This window comes from Leptonotus elevatus, chromosome 15, assembly GCF_054856555.1.
Source record: "Leptonotus elevatus isolate MCC_2025b chromosome 15, RoL_Lele_1.0, whole genome shotgun sequence".
Classification (NCBI taxonomy): Eukaryota; Metazoa; Chordata; class Actinopteri; order Syngnathiformes; family Syngnathidae; genus Leptonotus; species Leptonotus elevatus.
Window position 1 is genome coordinate 15,450,135 of NC_141253.1, and position 22,913 is coordinate 15,473,047.

Consider the following 22,913-nt stretch of genomic DNA (forward strand, 5'->3'; position numbering starts at 1 on the left):
AACCGTTATCAGCAATGTAACATATTCTGAGAAACACGATGTTCCCCATAAATGGAGAAATTTAAGGATATGTTTTGATGCCTTCTCCAAAAATGATTTGTGGTGTGGTAAATATCTTGCTTTGTCAGCCGAAAAATCACGGTTATGGTGTTCAAAACTTCAGTCTTATCTTCAAAACATAAAAGTAGAGGAGTATTTTTGTCAGTCATGCAAGTAACACTGTCAAAATGTATCACATGCAGGACTTGTGAGTCCAGTACACAGTATCTTGTCAGAATTCATCTATAGCATCACAACTGTGTAGGCTACAGTGTTTTATTTTCTTATTTCTTATCTCTGTACAAGCACCATGCTCGTTTTGTGTGCTATGTTTTTCATTGTAGGCATACCAAGTTTTCACATTTGTTTGAATGGAAACATGTATTTTTGCTTTTGTTTTGAAGTGCATTTCTGTCTTTGTATCTACTTAAGTAAAAGAGATGAGTCAGTGTTTTTTTTTTTTTTAAATAACACATCACTGCTGTTTTTGCACATTACTCATACAGTAGGTTACATGTGAAATTAAAAGTTCTATTAATAAAATATACATTTATTTTCAATTGTATGGTGTAAATTTCAATTTAGGAAAAACAAATTGTAATGGTGGAGCCAATACATTTTTTAAGTTCAAAACTCAAAAGACGTACATTTCAGAGCTAACACTTAGCTGTGACTGCAGTGTTTATTGCGTTAGCTTTTAAGTTTGTGTAGCTAGCTCACGACGTTAGCTCTCTTCTCCCTTACTCAAACAGTTAAAGATATTTTAACGTTGGATTCCAACCGTATCTTCTACATGGCACTGTCAAATGGAATTAATCTCGACAAATTAACTGAGGAATTCACCGTACTCGAAAATGTAAGTTCATGTAAATTGAACTGTTCAACATTTAAAATAGGCATAGCCTACGTGCATTTTCAGTATAATGAATATAAACTGGGTGCTAAATAAAGGTGTGTTCACGTTGACGGACATCGTTTGTCACAATCTAATATATATATTTTTAATTATTATTAATAATAACAGAAAATTACAGAGTTAAATGGGAAAAACATGATGCTGGAGACGATGCTAGAAGACGCCAAAAGACAAGTGAAATTTTATGAGACTAAGGAGAAAGGAATCACTCAAGGTAAGTTCCAGTTTCATTTTAAACCTAGTGTTCCATTTGATATGTCCATTTTTTTTATTTTTTATTACAGCACTGAAGCTGATACTTTTTTTTCTTCCTGAGGCATATATCTGTCGCCCACTACTGGCCAGATATCTAGTTGGATAGACAACATGAAAAACAACTCAATCTCAACGAAAAGTTCAAACGCGGCAAAAATAACGATGGTGTATCGTGTTTTTATTCAAACTGTCTGAGAGGTACACATAAATGATATACTTAACCTCCAATAGTACCGCATTGCACTATAACTATGGTAAGCGTTCTCTTCTGTCAAAATGTGTGCTTTTATTTAATAATTTGTCGTGTTTATGTACCTAGATAAGGTAAATGTAACGGAGATATAATGTGTCTACGCATTAAATTCTGCAGGTGTTTCTAATAAAGTGAATGGTAAAACATACATACAAACAAAATACCTTCACTTTCAGCCAAGCCACATTATCAAACACACTTTACTTGTATAGTAATTGTAGGTGAAATAAACCTATAGTAATTAGTGCATTGTGTCACTTATCAAACTCTTTCAGAAAGAGATGTCCTACTTGCCACAGTGAATACGCTGCAGCAGGCTTTGTGGGAGCAGTGCAACCTCAGAGGTAACACAACCGTGTGTGTGTGTTGTATTAGAAAAGTATTGTTATTTATGGGCATGCCTTCTAACTTGTCAAAGAGGATGTCAATTCCTTTCTATATAGATCCCCACTATACTGTATTTTGTTTGCTACAGTATATGATGTGTATGACATAACAAATGTGAGGTTAAAGTAGGACCTAGGAATAATATTGCAAATGTTTTTTTGTTTGTTGTCTTGCCCTAGTGGAAAATGAGACATTGAAGAGCAATATGGCAATCTTGAAGCAACAAAATCAAAGAAAAGCAGAGGTAACATTTTAAATGAGTGAAATTCGACAATGTGTATCTATTGCGTGATGTATCGTGTTCTTCTGTCAGGATGGGGAGGCTGAGATCCAACAACTGCTTTGTGAAATTAAAGCACACAAAGACAACCACAAGAGGGAGGTAGAGACTGTCATGCAGGAGTGCAGGAGGCAAGTGGAGGAGGCCCACAAGGAAGCTTTCGCTCAGTGTAAGAGCAGTAGGCATTACGCTCACATTTCCTCATTGTGTTAAGAGCTTTTTCACTGAGCACTCTTTCTAAAATAATCCACCAATATGATATGCGAGACATCACTAGTCTGGTAGAGAATGTATATTGCATTCACATAAGCTTTAGAAAATGAAGTAGTAATCAAGGCAACTGTGAAGTTCCGTACTTTCATGCATCACACATTTGGAGGTCTGCACAGTTGAGTATTGAGCACACTTGGGATGCTATTTTTTAAACCAGTGTGGCAAAATTCCTGACGAATAGGTCAAATTTGTATTGAGAAGTAATCTGATCACCAAGCAAAGGGAGTATGTTTCACTGTGGTGAGCATTGCACTGGCATGTTTTCTCACTCGGTTTAAAAATGATTTAAGATATTCTACACAAAGGTCACTGAAAACAGTTTAAAAACTTTGAAAAGGATTAACACTTTTGGCAGTTTCTTCTTAAATGGGCTGATGTTATTATTGGTATCAATAGCCATTTTCAGGACTTCATTTCACTTTCAGTGCAAAGGTATTAGTTATGTAAAAATGTTGAACTGTAATTAACAGAAAATAGAGCTTTAAGAACAACAAAACCATAAATTGATCTGTTGCCAAATCAAGTCAAATTACATGAACCCGGCCTAAAATATTATGATGCACTAGCATCATTATAGTCTATGCTGCTACTGGGCTTTTGCCAGAATGATTTTTTACTATGAATATATGAATATAAATTAATGTGAGTGTAAGTGGTCATTCATATACTGTACAGCAGTGCTGCACAACCACCGCCACTTTGGACCGGGCTGTGGCGGGCCGCTCAGTTGAAAGAATAAAAAACTTACTGTACTTCCGTTTAATTGATTAGCCGAGGCTTAAAAATATGTTATTTTGGAAAGTGACAGGATTACGACGACGGACTCTTGACGCATGTCAAGATGCTAATTATCTCGGTTGCGTTAGTTAGTAAAATGAGTACAAAACACAGACGTATTTGGAATGTTTCTTTGTAACGTTGAAAAGGCCCAATGATAAGACAACACAAGAGCCTATGGATTTACGGTGACAAGTTATTCCCATGCATGAGGCGCTCTGTGGTGAGCGACTCTTGATTTAGCGTTATGATGAGTGAGTTATTCATGGACTTTATATTAGTTCTGTGGTGCTTTGTTATGTGGGCATATTTAAGGATGACACTGCTAATATAGTTACATAAAAATGTGGCTTCACATTTACTGTTATATTTACAAAATATGTTGCTCGTATCATTCATGATAAGCGTTACCATAGTGACCATATTAAAGCGTTGTTGTTACCCTTGTCTCTTGTTATGTTGTTTGTGGTGCTAGCACAGGTACATCAAAATACACAGTGGATTTGTGTTTGTTGTTGGAGCTTTTTATTAATTAGCCCCCCACCCCCCAAAAGTAATCAGCTATGATTTCATGAGTATGGACTCCATACGCATTCTATTTTAAGATGTGTCAACTGGTATTTCTACGTTTTAAGTCTGTAACTGCCAAACTGTCAAAAGCGCATTCGTACTAAACAGTTACCATGTAAACAAAACACCAGTTCAAGTGATGTCACACCATTTAATCCAAAACTGCAAATTAGGATTCAATTATTAATTTGCCATGCCCACTCAAACGAATGGCCAAATTACCACCCATTCGTGCACAGCTATAATATATACACTGTACATGTATGTGCATAAACAAATATTCGGGTGGAATTTCTATTACTGCAGCGCAAGCCAAAGAGGCTGAAGTTATGAAGTTACTGGAGCAAAGGGATCTGGATATGGAGGAGATGAACAGGAAGCTGAAGGACCAGGAGAAAAAACAGCAAGGCGATCTGCTGAAATTACAAATAGAGGTAAATTAAGTATTCCAACAAGGTTGCTTTATATGCTATAGATACGTGTCTTACCACCGGACCACTAGCCAAAATGGTAAATACAAATCTAAAGCAGCAGGTACCAGTGTGTATGAATGGACCTTTCTCAAAGTTTGTGCCCCAGCAACATGTGCATTCATCTAATATCGATCGGCCATACAATTGGCTTGGTGGAGGGTTGGCGGGCGGGTGCATTTCTGTGGATACCCTCTCAAATAGATGCCCGCCCTCTGCACGTCGCTGCACTAGTAGTAAAACAACCAACAGTAACAGTAACACAACAAATGCAAAGTGAGATGATTGTGCCTCACCGGTGCAATGACAGCAATGCCATTCTCCTCAGTACAAAGCAGTAGACCATCGACAAGTTAATTGAATATTAATAATACAAGTTGCTTTAAAGTTGAGTAATTTAGTACTTCAGTTAGGTTTTTGTTTTGAACGATATTGCTGCATCCGTGCTAACCCTACTTTTGTAATTTTATGTTTGTAGTTTGGTGAAAAGTTAGGGAGAATCCAGAATTCTGCTCAGATGAGCCAGCACCAGCAGAAACAACAGGACTCTGTTATTACTGCACAAAATTTCTTCAAGAGGGTGAGTATGTTGTTTGTGATTCTGCTTAGACCAATATTCATGCTCTAAAGCATAGGTGTCAAACTGTGGTCCTCGAGGGCCGCAGTCCTGCAGGTTTTGGAGGTTTCCCTCTTCCCACACAAGCTGATTCCAATCAGCAGGATCGTTGTCAGGCTTATGCAGAACTTGCTGATGAGCTGATCATATATCAGCTGTGTTGGTGAACGGAAACATACAAAACCTGCAGGACTGCGGCCCTCCAGGACCGGAGTTTGACACCTATTCTCTAAAGCAGTGGTCCTCAACCCTGGTCCTCGGGGACCGGTATCCAGCTTGTTTTCCATGTCTCCTACAGCCAACACAGGTGGGAATCGTTATCAGGCTTCTCCAGAGCTTGCTAATTAGCTGATGATATGAATCACCTGTGTTGGCTGCGGGAGACATGGAAAACAGGTTGGATACCGGTCCCCGAGGACCAGGGTTGAGGACCACTGCTCTAAAGCAAGGATGGTTTGGACCTTTACTTTAGTCAACTCTTAAAAGCTTAAAATGGCTTGTATTTTGTTATTTGCTTCATCCCACTTAGGGTAGAAACAGCCATTATGACTGTTAGGCCAGAGAGAACACAAATGTTGGATTAAAAACAATATAGCAACACTATTGTAGGCCATAACTGTTATATTAGTAAATGTTCTGAAAAATGTTTTCTTCGTGTTGCCTGTTTTGGTGACTGCTTGTTTGTCTGTTAGAAGCTGCATTTCATTCAGGAAGAAAAGGACAAGGAGATTGGGACTCTACGTCAAAGAATCAAAGAACTGGAAGACAGCCAGCGTATTGCCAGCCTGTCTAGCCGTTCGAAGAAAAGAAGGACCTAAATTGTTTAAAGGCTAATAGCACTAATAGGCTTCTGCCCTGCCACTTCTGAAGGTTCAAGCAACACTTCACAACTTTTTAAATGTCTTGGGTGTTAACATTTCCAGATTCTTTGAATTCAGGTATTTGACTTTTCATGGGGTCATTTAACAAGATAATCGTGTCACATGCGCTGTGTACTGTCATACACTGATTTGCAGTTTCACTGCCAAGCTGGCAGGTGACCAGTCTACTGAGATCACGGTTAAACAGGCTGTATTCTTGTCTAAGGCTTTAATCCAATCAGACACCTGAACCGGCAAGAGGCAGGCAGGCAAAGCACTAAGTAGAAAAACACGAGACCAATTGACATTCAAAAATCTATTCTGTCTATTCTGAGTTCAAAATTAATACCACTGGTGCTAGGGGTGTGCATCTCTCCAACAAAAGACGATTTGATACATATCTTGAAACGATACGATTCAAGAACGGTGCATATTCAAGTGGAACTATTCAATTCTGTGGGATTACGTTATGATTCGATATGGTATGGTTGTATTGTTTGTCCTGTTTATTAATATGCAACAACATGTAAAAGCCCTCCAATGCCCAAATTGTTCAAATTAATTAAATCTAATAAATCTAAAGAAACAACAAATCATCAGCAACATCAATCCAATTCATACCTGGTGTAATGTAATCTTTCATAAAAGACGATACGATGTTATGTATCTTGATGGGATGCAATATGATTCAATGATGTTATATTTTAAAATGTAACAATGGAATCAGCTTTGATAGTTTTGAACATTTATCTTACTTCACTGGTCTGTTCTTACTTAGTGATGGTGTGAATGTGAATGGTTGAGCCCATGGAATGAACAGTATAGAACATGGATGTACGGATGCATAGTTTATCGTATCTCAATATTTTTATTAAGATTTTCTGTCCACCCATTCTTCCATGTTCTATCGTGCTTGTCCTCATTAAGGTGGCAGGTGAGCTAGAGCATCTCCCACCTCACTGTGGGAAAGAAGCCAAAAGCAGTCAAATGATTTTTTTATCTGTATCATTGTCCACCTTACCATTAAAATCGCTTGTCGAGCTAAAAAAATTATGTATTATAGAGGTAAAAATTGAGTGTTTTGCTCTCATCCCCAGTGTTCCCACTTCAGTGCTCACCGTGTTGAAACACCCGAATGGAGAAGCTCCTCCTGGTGAAGCTTTGACACGATGCTTTGTAATCTCATTATCTGCGCTACTCAGTTTGAGAGCGAGCCCAGCGCTAATCTCACCAAGAACATTGTGTAATACAGTTGCGTAACATTTCATCTCACAAAAGCTATTAGATCAATTATTGCCACATTCAACACAGCCACGCGAACCGAAAGCATCCATATTTCACCGTTTGTTAGAAGAAGAAGTTACTGATGAGGTTGAGCTTCATTTTTTGTTGTGAGCTTGATATTGGCCTTTTCAGAGGGTCGGGGCAGACTTGAACTTAAAAACAGGATTATTCATGACACCAGCCTGTTCCCTCAACACCGAGGGGTGTGGCCTGAAAAACCTCCCTCATCAGTATTGTAATGCATCGGAGGGCTGCGATGGGTTACAATTCCAAAGATTGGAGTTAGCTTTGTTCCCCAAAATGGACACCACGGCTGTGTTTTGATGCCAACCAGCAGCTTGGAAACTTGGTAAGAACATCTTTTAAATATGTCTGATGAAGGCCTTGCATCTGTGTAGTACTTTTATTTGAGCGTACTGTAATGTACATTCGGGATGTCCAAACTACAGCAGCTGGGGCATTCACGGTCCGTTCATTTTTTTGTGGTGCGCATCATATACAAAAAACATTTGAATGGCCTGCACAACTACTGGATGTCGTTGAAAAAGTAGTAGGGTTTGACACGCCTGACAACTACAGTATGACTACTACTGGTAACAATAATAATAAAAATAATGGATTCGATTTATATATGAGTAGATTTTCTAGATAAACAAAGAAGCTATTTGCAAATGGATTAGTACCAAAATTCCTCTTTTTTTTAATGCCTCTGTGTCAAGGTCTGATTTGTGAACATATTACATTATTGATTAATTACCGGTATAATTGTTAAACTGATTAAGTATCAAACTAATGACATACCCTGTGTAGCACCATCTTTTTTTGAGCAGTTCACGTAGCAACTGTGATGTAACACGTAAATTCCACTTTTCATTTTTCACTTTGCTGGTCTATTTTGCTATAAAAAATGCCATATGGCGTCGTGAGGTATTGCCATCATTTAAAACGTTTGGACAGCCCAGGTGTACAATAACGTACTGAAATGTCATGTAATCTTTTCTCTTTAAAGAGAGTAAGGCAAGTGGTAAACAGAGAAACATGATCACACTCAGAATAATATTGTATCCTTTTATGTATTATGTTATAAGCATAAGTCCTGCTACACCACCTGCACCATAACCCCCCCCATTTTATTTCGAACATGTACAAAGTCTACATCGCGTTCCAAATTATGCAATGATGTTTTTCTCTATGAATAGTCTATGCAAATAGCACTCAACTTATTTTTAAGTCATCAACTGTTACATAATAATTTCAGTGTTTTTAATTAAACATCCCAATGATAAAGAAAAAATAAAACTTTTGTTCAAATGTTCTGTTCCAAATTATGCATAGCAGTGTTTCAAGACATTTTATCGGTTGTAAAGAATTGAAAATAGTCATTCGTTGAACTTGGTTGTATTTACGATGACATACTGTAGCTTTAGTAGTTACTGGAAAATTCTTCTGCTGTTTACAATTTGCTATGATGGCTTTACAGGTAAAAGCATCGTCCAAAATGCCTGCAGGACAGATGCAGGTAGCAAGCCCCAAACTCCACCACAGCCGTTACAGCCTTACAGACAGCTCAGACCCTGAACAAGAGGGTGATGAAGCAGATGGCTCGCAATGCCTCAACCCCCTACAGAAGCTCACAATGGACATGCACAAGGATGACAGAATCATCAAGGAACTGGTCATCGGCCGCAGGGTCGGATTCTACAAGGTTAGAGGAGAGATTGGCCATGGGACCTTCTCCAGAGTCAAACTGGCTTTTCACGCTCTGACAAAAGGTACCCATATGAGTGATTTCAATATTGTGCTTGTATTGTACTCATCCAGATGTGTGGCGTTGTATTATTGTATTGGGTTAATTTTACTTTGAAATGTATGTCATAGCTTGACAAAACTGCTACTCTTTTATGGTTTTTCCTGTACTTGTTTAGAGTTACGAGGAAGCTGCATAGACCCATGTCTATGGACAGTTGTCTAGTGTCAAGTCAGCTTCATTTATATAGCACCTTATCATGCTTGTGCAACTCAAATTGCCTTATTTTTTTAATCCACCGATAGAACCTGTCAACAAATCCATTCCCGTCCCCTTGAGCCTCCTTAAAAAACAAAACAAAACAAAAAACAACAACAACAAAAACCGACCTTCTCTGCAGCCCTGAGATCTTCCCGCAGTGGGTTTTGCTTCTAACCTCACATATTGTTAAACGGCCAGTGCCAGAGGACCTTCGGGCCTGCGAGGGTTGATATGACCCACAATAGTGGTTTGAGAACAAACAGCCACAATATAGATATAGAGCGGTTGCCCATTTTTTACATTTTGTCCACAGGACTTGAGCTGATGTGACCCACCAACTCCATAGCCCAGTTTTTCCAATAAGAATAAAAGCAAATAAACTGAATGTCCCTGAAAAGTATTATTCATCCACACACAAAAAAAATCAGAAAACAGCTGATTCACTTAAAGCACAAGTGTCAGAGTCCGGTCCTCGAAGGCCTGAGTCCTGCATTTTTTTCGAGGTTTCTCTACTCCAACACACCTGATTCAATGATCAAGATCATTATCATGCTCCTGCAGAGCTTGCTGATGCGGACTTTGACACCACTGATTTAAACACAGACTCAAACAGGTTAAGTAGTAAAATAGTAGTGATTGGACTAAAAATAAAGTAAATAAATAAATAAAAATATATATTGTTTTAGTGGCACGAGGTAACTAAGTTTTAGTTAATAATTGTCACTCAAAATAAACTGATATGAGTAAAATTTTAAAGGAGGTTTCACTTATGTTGTGCGTCATTAACTCATTCACTCTCAGCCATTTTCACTGAAGCAATCCCCTTCGCTCCTGGCTGTTTTACCGGATTTTGACTGATTCTGCAAGGCCCACAGAATATTGTGTTCTATTGCTATAAAACCATGGAACCTACCAAAAGAAAGATTAGAGTCTATTCTTTAATCAGAAAAAAAGTGAAATTGTAAATAAAAGTACATTTCTGTATGTTTCCATTTTGCAGCAATTAGCATTAGAATATAGCTAAGTTTCATCATTATTCACAAATCTGTTTAGAACTGTGGGTAAATGAGCTTGGTTGCAACATGGCCCTGGTAGATCTCTTATACTCTGATGCCACCTGCTGTCCGTTTTTGTAATTCCTACCATTGCTTCACCCATTCTCTGCAGTTCAGAGGCTGCATCAAAGCCTTCTGTATGCTCTAGCATAAAAAAAAACATTAAAAAAAACGTATAAATACGTAATAGAACGTATTTATACGTTTTTGGGAGCAAATGAAGTAAGGTTCTCAACGCTTTAACACTCTTCTCATACACCTACTGATGACAGCATCAGGACCAAATGGGAGTTATATATCTTAAGGACACTTAAACGTGGTCCAAGTGCTCGTTAAGCAAGATACTGAATTTCCAAGTAAAATGAGCGATTGGAGGTGGGAATGTGGGGCAATTAATTAATGTATATTATTTTTACTTAAGGCCTACTTGAAATGATCTAGAATTTTATGACTACAAAATGTATTTGTATTTTTTGCGATGAATGATTCTGTTTCCCCCGTTTTAGTTATGTTATCTTGTTTATTTTTATCAAGATGTATAGGATTCACAGTGCTGACCTGCTGCACTAATGAGGATAAGTGGTCTAGAAAATGGATGGATGGTATAGTAGCTGAAACAAACAATACAAATCAATCCAAAATAAATCAATAATTATTTCACTAATGCTTAGTTATCATTATCATCTGTATTGTTCGTCTGACCTGAATTAACTTTAATGACATCATTAAAAGCAACTATGACAAATTTAGATTCATTTCTAATTTGTCACATATAAAACTGCCATCCATTTCCTATACTCTAGTACAGTTATCCATCCTAACAGCTCGAGTGTTTGAAGCCGTATCACTTGTCCTTACAGACAAAGTGGCCCTTAAGATCCTGGACAAGACCAGATTTGACAATCAGGCCCAGCGGCTTCTCTCCAGAGAAGTCAGCAGCATGAACTCCATGCAGCACCCTAACGTGATTCGTCTCTATGAAGTTGTGGAGACACCAAGCCGCCTTTACCTGGTGCTGGAGTACGCTGGTGGGGGGGACCTCCACAACAAGATCTGCAATGAGGGAAAACTTGCAGACAACACCAGCAAGATCACATTCTCACAGATCCTCTCTGCCATTAAATTTATGGTGAGTCTGTGCAGCGAACATCCACGCAAAGTCAGAGATCATGTTGATGATGTCTTAATTTGAGGAAAAAAACGACTCAAATGAATGAATGTTGGTCAAACATAATCAAAATTGTACCATCGAATATGTTATAATGATATTTTGAATATTCAGAAATAAAATCAGCTGTAATGATTTACCTTGCAGCACAATAATAACATCATCCACCGAGACCTGAAGGCAGAAAATGTTCTGTTCGCCGCCAGTGGCTGTGTTAAGGTGGCAGACTTTGGATTCAGCACGCAGATTTCCAACCGCAATGATACACTCGACACCTTCTGCGGCTCACCTCCATATGCCGCCCCGGAGCTCTTCAGGGACGAGTGCTACCTGGGCCCTCCAGTGGACGTGTGGGCAATGGGGGTCCTCCTATTCTTTATGGTGACCGGCACCATGCCATTCCGTGCCGAAACCATGGGCAAGCTGAGGCGCTGCGTCATCCAGGGCAATTACAGTATCCCCCCCTGGGTTCCGGGTCCCTGTCAGAGGCTCATCAGGGGCATCTTAAAGGCAGATCCCATTGAGCGTTATGCTGTTGACCAGATGCTGGGCTGTGATTGGCTTTTATCTGTGGAATTCCCTTGGTCGTTAGCCTCCCCGGAACCAGCAAGCCCTCTGCAAGGCCTGTTGGATTCTGAAAATAGGGACCTTGTGAAGGAGGAGGAGACTGAGGAGGTCAGGTGCTCTCTGAAGAAACTCGGGTTTACCTCTGCACACCTACGGAACAATCAGCTGAACAACAGCCGCAGCCCTGTTACGGGGGTCTACCGGATTCTGCTGCACCGAGCGCAAAGGAGGAGGGGCTGTGACAGCCTGCCAGTGGTTCGAGGGATGGTGAGGGACCCCAAGCGGGAGGGACTTCGAGCATACAGGGGCCTCAGGCACACCTCCAAACTCTGTGTGCTTTCATAATAAAAATATCTGCTCAAACAGGTGTTTTTGATTATACAAGTTCTTTTTTTTCAATTACCTACTCATACAGTCAGCAGAACGCATTAAGAAAGCACATCATCAGTTTTAAGGACCTTAGATGCTTTTGCAATAGATGCCAACTCAATCCTTTGGAAGGTCATCTAGCCACAAATGAGTGAAAGGTAAAAATTGTCGCTATGGTAATAGTTCATATTTATATAATACAACATTTAATTACATCTTCTTTTTTTTAAGACAATAACAAAAAAGTGCCTGTTTAAGATGACCAAGTTGTGCATCTTTGGAGATTTGGGAGAATTATGAATCAGTGTGTGTGCGTGCGTGCGTGTGTGTGCGTGCGTGTGTGTGTGTGTGTGTGTGGCGGCAGTTTCTCTAGTATCCCTCACCACCACTAGGCCTACATGAAATGCTAACATTTGCTATCATTACATAATCATTTTTGCCCTTTGTATGGGGAATTTGTGACCCCGTGTGTAGTAAGGGGTCTTCAAGGATTTTTGATAAAAGTGGAATTGAGGGTTTATTAATGATTACAACCTGCGATGTCCTCTTGTTTTCTGGTTAAAATCCATTGACATTAAGCTTAAGTAAGAGTAAGTTAGTTTTCTTTATAAAAAAAAAGAAAAAAGAAGAGAATCGCTTTGTGGTTGTGTTGATAAAAAGTGCATTACAAATTGAATCTATTATTGTTAGTGTATGTGCGTGTGTGTGTGTGTCTTAACAGTAAAAGTACTTAATGGGCCCTTTGTTTGACTGTTTATTGATCCTATTCCTTTATTAGTTGAATTAATGATTCATTAATGTATGCAACATCGGTGGCACTATTTTAGAATATCTGCCACTGAAGATGATGCATAGCCATTCACCTCAACAGATCATATACTTTATTATTGTAATGGTGTTCCCTTAAAGTGGAAGTCAACCTTAAATATATGTGACCCTACTAGTCTAAACATGACATTCTGATTAATATGATATTTGTGAAATATGAGTTATGCAGCAAAATCCAGACATTTTTATCCATCTCAGGGGGCGGCCATTTTGCCACTTGTTGTCGAGTGAAGATGACATCAATGTTGCTCAGGTCTCAGGTAACAACCAATCACAGCTCAGCTTCAGAAAACAGGTGAGCTGTGATTGGTCATTGCCTGAGCCCTGAGCAACATTGATGTCATCTTCAGTGGACAGCAAGTGGCAAAATGGCCGCCCCCTGAGATGGATAAAAATGGCTGGATTTTGCTTCATAACTCTTATTCCACACATGTAATATTAACCAGAATACCATATTTAGACTAGTGGGGCTGCACATAACATATTATAGTAAAAAATAATAATAAAAAAATGAGATAGACTTCCACTTTGAGTTAATTTTGCTTTGTTTGTTTTTCATTTGTGCAATGCTGGGACTTGTTTTTTAATTTTATTTTTTGTCTTCATTTTAAATGTTTTTGTATGATGCTGTATTCTTACTAAATTGTTTCTAATTCAATATATTTTAAAGAAAATACAAGGTCCACTTCAGTGTGTTTTTCATTGGTGTGGGTGCCCGGGAGGGGTGGTGGTGGTCAGGTTTTAGTCTTGTTAAACTATTATAATCATTCTAAATTGAAATTGGAATATGTAAATAGCGAACTGCATATTCTGTTAATCCCAATTAATTTGATTTTATTCGCAATTTAATTTTTTGGGCCCCTACAGGAGTGCACAATAGGTCACTCAGATCATGACTTCAAAAAGTATGTGTAATTATTATTAGTTTTTTATATTCCTAAATAAATAGCTGCACTTCATAGAATAAGTGATTTAAAAAAAAAAAAGGCATTCGGTTAGTGGACCCCTACTTTGTCACGCTGGTTTTATTCTTCCATCATGGAGCAGGTGGCTGCTGCACCCAAACAGCTGAAACTGCTTCTTTATGTGGCCTGTTTGCCAAAGTTTCACCAAGTTCCTGCCAGTAAACAATAGTCCCGACAGCAGCTGGCAGAACACCAGATGCTGCACGGTCGGGACCCCTCTCTTTTTCACAACCGGCCCAAACCAGCTAGACCCAAACCCAACGTTCCCCTTTTTTGTAATACAGGAGAGCTGACTACTCCTCCCCTCTTTGCAATGCCCTGGCCGACCCCCTCCTGCAGGAAGAGCAGATGGCATGGCGTGGCTGTGGAGACATCTGCAGGGCAGACAATGGGGGGCTCTGTCCGGGCCGCTGGAGCTGACAGGCTTGGAGCTGCGCTTTTGTGTCTGACGCTTTACACATGCAGATTAGATGAAGGGTAAGGGAAGGGTGATGTTGTTTCTATCTTTTGCTGCAGGGGGACAGCAGTGAGCAGATGACAGACCAGAGCACCCCCCCCCCACCCCCACCCATGCAGATTTGCTGAGTTTGAAACTTTTGTTAGGACAATCCCCTCACTCCTGTATGAGCCCCTCACCTTCATTTGCTAATTATACAAACTCTGCAAAGGAAAGTACAACACACAAGCCAAAATTATAATTGAAGATCATTTTTATTACGCTTTTCCACTTGTAATTTTACATATTTTTTTTCAGAAGTGACATACAATTCTTTAATAATTAGCATTAATTTAATTAAGCCATATTCTAAAGTGAAACCTTTAGACAACAGGCTTAGGTTCTTTTTTTTCTTTTTTATATTTAGTTTATTTTTTGTCATTGTTAAACTTCTAAAGTGAAACCTTTAGAGAATTAAGACAATTCTGGAAAGTGGGAAACATTTTCGCCGACGGCAACTGTTGTCATGTTGCTCAGCCAAGAGGCCATGGTTAAAAAGTCTCTTTTTAACAAGTCCTCTTCCTCAGCACCGCTTCTTCTCCTGCTGCGCGTGCTTCAACGAGCGACGTGCGTCTCGTCAGACCGCAGCCCGCACACGTCGCTTCTCCTTCCTCTCCAAACCTCATCCGCACAAAGAATGAGGGTCGAATTGTCGCTCTTGAGGCATACCTGACCTCATTCACACAAAGAATGAGAGTCATCTTGGCATGGACGGGACAAGAGACGACGGTTCCACGGGGGCCCCTCGGGCCGGCGCCGTGCTGCCTGGATTGGGAATCCTCCTCAGGAGTATCCAGGGATGAGCAGAGACAGCTTCATCAGGTTGAGAGTTTCCTTGCATGGGAAGCTTCACAGAGAGGAGCCAAATCCCGCATCAGCGTCCGGGGAGGCTGATCTCGGGGACCCAGTCGTTCAGACGCCGGCTCTCCTCACAGAACAGGTGCAGCTTCTCCAGAGAGGGGTCCTCCCAAGACCCGTCAGATGGGTTCTGTTCCAACAAGAAGAGGAGACGGAATTCACACGCCTGCTCCTGTTTCACACACGCAGCGGACTGATTGGCTGTACGTACCGTGATGAGGACGCAGTGAGCGTCTTCCAGCTGCTCCGACTTGTCGGCAACGATCTCAGCCAGTCGCTGCTTGTCGCTCACTCGGACGATGCTGATGTCGTTGTCGAAGCAGAAGGACTGGATGAGGGTGAAGTGGATCTGCAAAGCGATGTCACACTCGAAATCCTCATCCACGGCCAGCACGCAGAAGGACACGCTGTCTGGATCACTAAGAAAGAAAAAAATCAGTTAACTATCATCCCCAAAATTTGCCAAAAGCGTGTGCAAATTCGGTCATCAATAGAACTTACAGGTTCATCACTTTTGCGCACTCGTAGACTCCCACGGTGAGGGAGGCGTTGTCCATGGCGGTAACCAGCACCTCTTCCAGGGCTTTGCCGGTGCACTGAGCACGCTCGGCAGATTTCTGGCTCAGAACTTCTTCAAGAGTCATGATGAAGACGATGATGATTTTCCTCGAGGGTGGCTAAGAAAGGCTGTGTGGAGTAGTTCCGCAGAAAGAGCAAGGTGCCCTCGGAAGGGAGACGTGCCTCTTTTATACAGAGCAGCTCGTGCGGGGCTGTGAAAAGAGCCGCTCTCTGATTGGCTGAAGCCGCGTGTATTGGTATGATAATGCTATTGTCACACTTCTGGCTCGTGGCAGATTGATGGAGGTCATGGAGCCACGCACGCTCCCCCTTTGGGATGTAGCTGCCTAGCGTGAATCTAAAAATAGCCTAATTTACGCACACATTAAAATTCGTGGTGCTTCTTTTCTGCAACTTGAACAAGTGTGGATTTCTTTCAGACACAATTCACCTAAAAATATGCAAAAACAAAGCTCGAGAACTGTGGAGTTTAATTATTTATTTAAATGTATAATTCATTTATTTTATGTCGTAGCCGTTATATAGAAAGTGTGCAACGCCCCACCTCTGTCCCTCAGTGGTCCTAGCAGAGAAAAGGCAGGTGGACGATGCCATCTGTGGACTCGGGGCTGGCCTGGCCATAAAGCAGCCCTATTGTGTGTGCCATTATCACAGTTCCCATACAAATGCAAATGAGCAGCGCGTGCCAGAACGTTGCGCTTGCGTGCTGCTGCAGGGGTCACGCAGACCACGTGATCATCAGCTGTACACAGAAAATCCTTGCCTGTTTTTTAAATTTAATTAATCTGGGGGTTGAAAACTTTGAATGCAAATTGCTCACGGTTCATTTGTGACACTTACTGATTTGATTATGTTGTACTGTTTGGACAATACAGCATAACATTCTGGTGAAATAATTGCATTAGCAGCATTACTTTATTTGGAAAAAATAAATTGTGCATAATAATCCAAAATGTCGTCAGGCGTGCTGCCACTGCTCTAAAAGAGGCGGTGCAGGATTCAGGTTCGGGCTGATTGATTCGCCCCATTGTTCATCTGCAGGCAAAACGGCAGATGGAGAAGTGTAGTGATGAGCCCCCTGCCCACTTTCCTAAACCCAGGTCAACCCCGACCCCGGGGCGCCGCATGGATCTTTTGTCTACAACTTTGCATGTGCTGCCCTGTCTGAGTTTTGATTAAATTTGAATGCCAAAGGGGCCACAGCAGATTGCGGTTCAAACTTTTACAATGGAAAGTAGATATGGGCTATCTGCCATGCATATAGGCGCGCAACGGTGATAAAATCGCCCGCATGTGTGTGTGTGTACTGTAAACATACGTAAATAATGTCGAGCGTGTGTTTTCTGCTTCAACAAACGCTTATCGGGCCATTATTGCAGCAACAAAAAGTGTTTACTCGCAAACTTTCCGTTTCTGTCCCGCATGGTATGTGCAGGTCGGATCAGACTCGCCTCAGTCCAACCTGGAGCTATTGAGGATTTGATGGCATCGCCACGGGGCAGGCGCGTGCAAATCGATACGATCCTTTGTGGCTGCAGCACATCTGCTTCACGGAGGCCTCCTCGGCCGGCAGTGGCGCGACAGGTGTTGCTTTGTGGACGAACGCCTGATCTCTGAAGACCTGCTGCCACTCAGCAACCCCCACGATCGTTGAGAGCTGTCAGATAAATCAACAAGGGAAGTTTTGGGCCGGACAGGCGATAATTACTCACGTTTTATAAATAAATAAATAAATAAATACATAAATAAATAAGGCCTGTTATTTCTCTGTCAATGTCTTAATGTTATTCTCTGATAATTGATGAGCAGTCAAACGTTTATCTAAATCCTCTGAAAAGTTTAAATCTACCAAACGCCTATAGAAATGTAAAACCAACAAACATAACACTGTACAGAACGTATAATATTATTCACTATATCTAAACTTCAGTGAATGTACAAGTGCCTCGTGTGCGGCCCACGCGCAGCAGGTGCTGGCCGACTTCCTTTGTCCACCCTCCCCTCACCTTCCCCAGGGGGACAGATGGCGCCCCTCGGTCGTCATGGAGATGAGTGCAGACAGAGAGATAAGACTCGGAGGTATAGCTCCAGATGCCACGCGCCTCGAGTGAGCTCGGTCCAAACGTATGCAAACGAGCGGCGCGTGCCACTGCATTATGGGAGCATGTCGTCTGAAGTTAAAAATGTCCGACTCAGAGTTGGTTTGTTTAATAATGACACATCCACAGGCACATTTTCTTTAAAAGAAAAACTTAATGAGCAAACTGTTGTTATTTCTTGCATTCTTGAATTTTATAGGACAACTGCAACATTAAGAGCAAGAAGAACTAACTTTTACTCTGAGAAATGAAACGTTACAATATATTGCACTGTATTTTTTTCCACAACTTCTGCTTTGTCTTTGGGTAAATATCAAATTATTATCAACAGCTTTTCTGAATAATGATTACCTCGCAAAATTCCATCAACTTCAGTGTCGTCACATGACACTAGCATGCAGAACATCACCATTCATTTATCATTAGGATTATTGCTTTTATAAACAAAAGTTTCACATCCCTAGCATACAATTAATATTTTTTTCTGGAAAAATCTCTATCCAAAGTTAATATTACTTCAAAACCTCTAAGTTGAAATAGACCACATTATTACACTGTATTACACTTAAATGTTTTCATTCGATCCCAAAGATGTTCTAATGTCATTTCAGAGTCCAGACATTATTATTATTATTATTATTATTATTATTATTATTATTATTAGTAGTAGTAGTAGTAGTAGTAGTAGTAGTAGTAGTATTATTTCAAGTGTTAGGGTAAAGGAGGATCTGAAAATAGGTGACACTAAAAAAGTCAACATGCCATTTAAATGTAACTTTTTTTTAAATGGCAGCTAATGTTAAACTATTACTAATAACGTCCCTGCACAGTTAATAATAGCATTATGGCCCTAATATGGATCATTTGTAGTTCTATCATTTCTTTTGGAACAGGTTTTGTGAGCAGACTTAAATAGAACATTTGTCAACGCACATAAAAATAAAGGCATTCTGAATTGTCCACAAATATATTCAAACATTCATAACCGTCCTCAACATGTTGATTTTTTCCCCCTTGTCAACAGAAGAGCTTTCCTCTTGTGTGGTTCAATTATTCCAAAATTATCTAGATCAAAACGTCTCTCCATCTGATCCTTTCATTCAAAAGAATCTGCTCCAACTTTGGAAGAGTTCTAAAGGCACGCGTCCCAGAGGGCAGGCGCAGGGCAGCAGGCCTGTTGTCACCATTGTGCCTAAACGAGCCAATCAGAAAGCGAGCGTGTGCCGGGACTGTCATATAAAAGGTGACCGAGTTTTTGAAGGCAGCACAAACTGCAACTGAACTGTAAGGTACAAGCTCACCATGCATTCTCCTGGAAAATCCTTGAAGGAAGCTCTGCTCTGTGCTCAGAGTGAGGATCGACTCACTGTTGGAGTCTATGAGAGCGCCAAAATCATGACTGAGTAAGTTTCAGTAGGACTTTTCACATTGTGTTTCTTTGAATTCTTTATCATCACCATGAGCGATCATCAAATCAATTGCAGCAGCTAACCATGTGGATTTATTCTGTGCTTTAACAGCGATCCAGACAGCGTGTCCTTCTGCGTGCTGGCCGTGGATGAGGATTTCGAGTGTGACATCGCTTTGCAGATCCACTTCACCCTCATCCAGTCCTTCTGCTTCGACAACGACATCAGCATCGTCCGAGTGAGCGACAAGCAGCGACTGGCTGAGATCGTTGCCGACAAGTCGGAGCAGCTGGAAGACGCTCACTGCGTCCTCATCACGGTACGTACAGCCAATCAGTCCGCTGCGTGTGTGAAACGGGAGCAGGCGTGTGAATTCCGTCTCCTCTTCTTGTTGGAACAGAACCCATCTGACGGGTCTTGGGAGGACCCCTCTCTGGAGAAGCTGCACCTGTTCTGTGAGGAGAGCCGGCGTCTGAACGACTGGGTCCCCGAGATCAGCCTCCCCGGACGCTGATGCGGGATTTGGCTCCTCTCTGTGAAGCTTCCCATGCAAGGAAACTCTCAACCTGATGAAGCTGTCTCTGCTCATCCCTGGATACTCCTGAGGAGGATTCCCAATCCAGGCAGCACGGCGCCGGCCCGAGGGCCCCCCGTGGAACCGTCGTCTCTTGTCCCGTCCATGCCAAGATGACTCTCATTCTTTGTGTGAATGAGGTCAGGTATGCCTCAAGAGCGACAATTCGACCCTCATTCTTTGTGCGGATGAGGTTTGGAGAGGAAGGAGAAGCGACGTGTGCGGGCTGCGGTCTGACGAGACGCACGTCGCTCGTTGAAGCACGCGCAGCAGGAGAAGAAGCGGTGCTGAGGAAGAGGACTTGTTAAAAAGAGACTTTTTAACCATGGCCTCTTGGCTGAGCAACATGACAACAGTTGCCGTCGGCGAAAATGTTTCCCACTTTCCAGAATTGTCTTAATTCTCTAAAGGTTTCACTTTAGAAGTTTAACAATGACAAAAAAAACAACTACATTTTAAAAAATAACCTGTGCCCGGTGTCTAAAGGTTTCACTTTAGAATATAGCCGAATAATGAAAATTACAAAAAAATATGAGAAAAAAATAGCATATAACATACTGTTAACATAATAAAGTAATATTGACTTAAAAGGTTCAACTAAACAGTAAACGTGTTTAAATATATATATCACAAAGAAACAAAAAAAAGTTGTCACTTTGTCAAATGTTTTGCCATGTTAGATGCAAAAACTATTTTTCAGAAAAAAATAAAATGCTTGAATTTATCATATCTCTCTTTTCTTGTCTGATCCTGTGAATCCAACATTGTTGAATATCAAATGTAAAACCTGTTTGACACTGTGATAATTCTTTGCAGGCTTACGTTCATATTTTTCACAACATGGTTCTTTAGTTGCCAACACTAATGTAATGTCCTTACTTACTTGCCCTATTGTGACGCACCAATGTCCACTCACAACTACATACGTAATTTTCAGATTTTGTTTGCAGTTGCCCCAGTACACAATACCAAACAAAAACTGAAATATGTGCAGTAACTCTCGTAGGACCCTCATTCTCTATTTTCAGAAAGGCCGCAATTGGCTGTTGCACATAAATCAGACAAAATCACACCACTGTTTCTTTATACTTTTAATCTTTTAGTGATTAAAAAACCCTCAACATTAGTATTTCAAAACACCAAATTAGCTGCTATGATCAAATTAAAAATAATATTAAAGTTTATTTTTTGCCATGCACATTAATGCCCACATGTGGCGATGGGTGTGAGTACACGTATACCTGACAGTCACAGTTGAGTGAACAACCAATCACGCCTCACCTGTTTTCTGGGTTTGGTCATGTGATGTTTGCAAGCTGAGCCCTGTGATGTCATTTGCAGTCAACAGCAATTGGCAACATGGCCACCTACTGGGGCTCCAGGTAGCGGAGTGGAACCATCACTTGCCTTCAATGCAGGTTGGCATGGGTTCGCTTCCCCGCCTGGGAGACCGTGTTTGTGTGAGTGAAAAAACAAACAAAAAAAAACATGGCCACCTGCTGAGATAGATAGAAACAGGGGGATTCTTCTGCTTAAATGTCAAACCCCTTTTTTTTTCATTATTATTATTTTTACAATAATATGTTGTATATGCCCCCACTAGTCTAAACACGACATTCTGATAAATATGGCATTTGTAGAATGAGTTAAGCAGCAAAATCCATGTCAGGGAACGGCCATTTTGTCACTTACTTTCAACTGAAAATGACATCACCTGTGTTTAGGACTCAGGTAAAGACTAATCACGGCTCACCTCTTTTCTGAAGCTGATTTCTGAAGCTCATATTTCACAAATGCAATATTAATCAGAATGTTGTGTTTAGACTTGTGGGGCTACATAGAACATATTATTGTCAAGATAGTCCTTGACTTCCTCTTTAAAATTTTCAGTGCAGTTGTGCAACTGTGCACCACTTTTGTGCACCCCTGATTGTACAGTATAGCTACAAATGGGGCAAATATGACATAAAAAATATATCTAGGTCAAATAAAAGTCCTTGATTACACTTGGCTTGGCTACAATTTCTGCTCCTAAATAATGTTTAAAAAAAAAGGTAAAATACAACAACATTGCTACTATAAGCATTTGAGGGTGTTTTAGATGAAATTTGGGTCAGTAAGGACTCAGACTACTAAATAAATACCTCCGACAGTGTCAAAAAGCAGAAGAAAAATAAGGATGATTTAAAAAAATAAATAAATTGCAATCTATGTAGAATGAGAAACAGCGTCATTGTTGTAAATCTTGATCCTACTCTCATGATCAAATTGATTCAATTCCACCTAACCAGGAAGTGTAGTGTAATGAATCCGACATTTTGGACTTGGCACGCGTACTTTATTCTCCTGCGCTGTTGCCATTCAGACATTTTTAGTCGTGCTTTGTGACTTTGAATTGAGACTCTAAAGTCAAACTGACTTTCAAGTATTGTGTCAGCATTGCAGAGTCAACAGCTGCTCTAGCCCCCACGCCCCACTGTCACACACAAAGCAGGACCAGCTGAAACGCAATCAGCACTTTAAATCTCCTCGGCAACCCACCCGGCACTCACTCCATCTGCTTTTCACTTTAATGAGCAGAAGAAGGAGCAGCTGAAGGGTGCTCGTGCAATCCATCGATACCCGACTGTAGTTTGAGACTAAAGCGAATGCTATTGTTATTTTGCAAACATCGTCTGAACAACTTTACCCTGAGCAACCTCATTCGCACTCTTCCTCAACCTGGGCCATAAAGAGGTCTGCTGCTGCAGCCACATGCTGCTTCTCAAGTGTCCCTTCAACGTAAATGTGGCCCTCCCCCCAAAATCTTTGAGAATTGAAGCAGATGGTCCTGATGGACTACATTCAGTGTGTGTGTGTGCATTTCCAGTACATCTATTTATTGAATGATTAAAATTAATTAATCAAAAAAGTCATTTTAATGTACAGATTCCGACCATTGCCAGTAAGCCAGCACCG

The 22,913-nt window shown here is 40.7% G+C and overlaps 4 protein-coding genes across 4 annotated transcripts; 3 read left to right on the forward strand and 1 right to left on the reverse strand.

The window, feature by feature from the left end:
* The first annotated feature begins 683 nt into the window (after nucleotides 1–683).
* ccdc152 (coiled-coil domain containing 152) lies at nucleotides 684–6,310 on the forward strand. Its single transcript, XM_086097055.1, has 8 exons — nucleotides 684–895; nucleotides 1,064–1,169; nucleotides 1,739–1,807; nucleotides 2,030–2,094; nucleotides 2,164–2,299; nucleotides 4,057–4,184; nucleotides 4,699–4,800; nucleotides 5,529–6,310. The coding sequence occupies exons 1-8, from the start codon at nucleotides 833–835 to the stop codon at nucleotides 5,652–5,654; spliced, it is 795 nt and encodes a 264-aa protein (XP_085953181.1). The 5' UTR covers nucleotides 684–832; the 3' UTR covers nucleotides 5,655–6,310.
* Nucleotides 6,311–6,968: 658 nt separating this feature from the next.
* On the forward strand, nucleotides 6,969–13,146 carry nim1kb (NIM1 serine/threonine protein kinase). The gene is made up of 4 exons (XM_086097054.1): nucleotides 6,969–7,329; nucleotides 8,461–8,752; nucleotides 10,904–11,172; nucleotides 11,359–13,146. Exons 2-4 carry the CDS (start codon nucleotides 8,479–8,481, stop codon nucleotides 12,121–12,123), a joined length of 1,308 nt encoding a protein of 435 aa, XP_085953180.1. The 5' UTR covers nucleotides 6,969–7,329; nucleotides 8,461–8,478; the 3' UTR covers nucleotides 12,124–13,146.
* A 1,529-nt stretch (nucleotides 13,147–14,675) lies between these two features.
* LOC147162136 (growth arrest and DNA damage-inducible protein GADD45 gamma-like) lies at nucleotides 14,676–15,997 on the reverse strand. The gene is made up of 3 exons (XM_086097056.1): nucleotides 15,796–15,997; nucleotides 15,506–15,713; nucleotides 14,676–15,424 (listed from the first exon to the last, which is right to left on the reverse strand). Exons 1-3 carry the CDS (start codon nucleotides 15,936–15,938, stop codon nucleotides 15,311–15,313), a joined length of 465 nt encoding a protein of 154 aa, XP_085953182.1. The 5' UTR covers nucleotides 15,939–15,997; the 3' UTR covers nucleotides 14,676–15,310.
* A 3,269-nt stretch (nucleotides 15,998–19,266) lies between these two features.
* LOC147162137 (growth arrest and DNA damage-inducible protein GADD45 gamma-like) lies at nucleotides 19,267–20,381 on the forward strand. Its single transcript, XM_086096682.1, has 3 exons — nucleotides 19,267–19,375; nucleotides 19,493–19,700; nucleotides 19,782–20,381. The coding sequence occupies exons 1-3, from the start codon at nucleotides 19,275–19,277 to the stop codon at nucleotides 19,893–19,895; spliced, it is 423 nt and encodes a 140-aa protein (XP_085952808.1). The 5' UTR covers nucleotides 19,267–19,274; the 3' UTR covers nucleotides 19,896–20,381.
* Nucleotides 20,382–22,913: the final 2,532 nt, after the last annotated feature.